Source organism: Otolemur garnettii, unplaced genomic scaffold, assembly GCF_000181295.1.
Source record: "Otolemur garnettii isolate 467f Iridium unplaced genomic scaffold, OtoGar3 scaffold00038, whole genome shotgun sequence".
Classification (NCBI taxonomy): domain Eukaryota; kingdom Metazoa; phylum Chordata; class Mammalia; order Primates; family Galagidae; genus Otolemur; species Otolemur garnettii.
Window position 1 is genome coordinate 10,333,761 of NW_003852433.1, and position 1,719 is coordinate 10,335,479.

A 1,719-nucleotide genomic window follows, 5' to 3' on the forward strand; every position below is an offset into this window, starting at 1 on the left:
AAAAAAAAAAAAAAAAAAAATGCTCATATAATGAGAAAGTCAAGGTGCTGAGAGGTGGGCAGGGAGTCTGGGAAACTGTGTCAGCCACCACTCTGATGGCACTTCATATTTAAATACGAAAACAACAAACTCTGGATAGCCAAAACAATGAAAGATCAGGGCAGTTTATTCACACCGCTAACCAGAGCTTCATAACTAACAAAACAACTCGAAGTGGGGTCAGGAAATCCAGTTTCTCCACTTTCAGCAGCCGAAGCCAAACCGTTGCCCTCAGGCCTTCCAGCTGCACAACGCACTCACCTTAGCACGATCTTGTCCCTGAAGAGGAGAAATCGCCCACCATCGCCAATTACATAATGCGTCATGGGCTCTCGGGTGGGGTTTTTGGTCTCTAAAATGAGGCCTAAGATGCTTCGACCCCAAAAGAGGGAGGGGGGGCGGTGCGAGCGGCCACAGCCTACTGAAAGCAGGAAAGTACGGCCCCCCCAACCCCGCTCCTGGGGTCGGGCTGGGTCCGAGACAGGCCCCTGGCTGGGCCTTCAAGTACCAGAAAGTGGGTCAGTTTCTCCAGCAGGCCAAACCGCCACGCCACAGGCCGAGTTCCCACTGATCCGGGCAGCCCCCAGGCCTACAGCTTGAACGCCCGGACCCCTGCCCTCCGGGGCTGCCGGAACGTTCCCCCCATACACACACCCGCTCCGTCTCCGCTGGGTCCCACCCAGGCGGCCCGCACAGGCCTCCCCGCCTCCGGCCGCTGCACACCCGACACCCCGAGGTACCTGAGTGGGTGTCAGCACTTTGCCCAGCTCGTCCACCACTGCCCCAGAGTAGGCGACCTGCATTGAGTGCTGAGGTCGTTCGTCCACTTCCTGCAGGCTCAAGGGCCCAGACCACTTGCTGATGTCCACCGGCATGGCGGGGCCGAGTGGGGCGTGCAGCCAGGAGTGTGGCGATATGCCAGGCGAGGGCAGCGGCGGCAGCAGCCCCGGCGTCCACTAGCGTTCGACAAACTGGCCGCAGCAGGCGAAAGCAGACGACCACGCGAGCGCTTGCGCATGCGCCCGAACCGCCGTCCTGCCTGCCGAGCGGCCTCCGCCCTCTGATTGGTCCGTCCCGACAACGCGGGGCGCCCAGCGCTCCCGGGTCAATGCAACCTGCTGTGCTGCGCAGCCAAACAGTGGTTCAGGCTGCAAGACCCTTGTATCAAGACAGGCATTTGGGGTGTTCTTTATTGCTTTTTCTCTTTCTTACCTTTTTGCATGATTCTTTGCTCCACTTTCCAAATTAAGAAACGGCAAGGCCTTGCTTTTCTCTTGTATTTCTCAACGTGCGTTTTCGCGCGTGCTCTCGTGTTGTATTGGTAATTGCCTGCCGAGAGCGCCTGTGGGAACTTTTGAGCATTTTCTTCACGGACGAATATATTTACACATATATTTGATTCCTGCACCCACCACTTTGGTCTCACAAGATTCCTGAAGAATTCTTTTTTTTTAAGAAATAAATTTTTCGGCTTGGCGCCTGTGGCTCAAGCGGCTAAGGCAGCAGCCACCTACACCTAAGGTGGCGGGTTCGAATCCCCAGCCCTGGCCCGCCAAACAACAATGATGGCTGCAACCAAAAAAAATGGCCAGGCGTTGTGGCGGGCGCCTGTAGTCCCAGCTACTTGGGAGACTGAGGCAAGAGACTCGCTTGAGCCCAGGAGTTGGAGGTTGCTGTGAG

General features: G+C 56.7%; 1 protein-coding gene across 1 annotated transcript in view; it reads right to left on the reverse strand.

Annotated features, from left to right (window-relative positions):
* PEBP1 (phosphatidylethanolamine binding protein 1) overlaps positions 1–1,044 on the reverse strand; it is a 6,269-nt gene extending 5,225 nt beyond the window's left edge. The window contains exon 1 of the mRNA XM_003789931.3: positions 780–1,044. Within this exon, the coding sequence (XP_003789979.1) occupies positions 780–914 (135 nt within the window). The 5' untranslated portion in view covers positions 915–1,044. The remainder of the gene's footprint in view (positions 1–779) is intronic.
* Between the last annotated feature and the right edge of the window lie 675 nt (positions 1,045–1,719).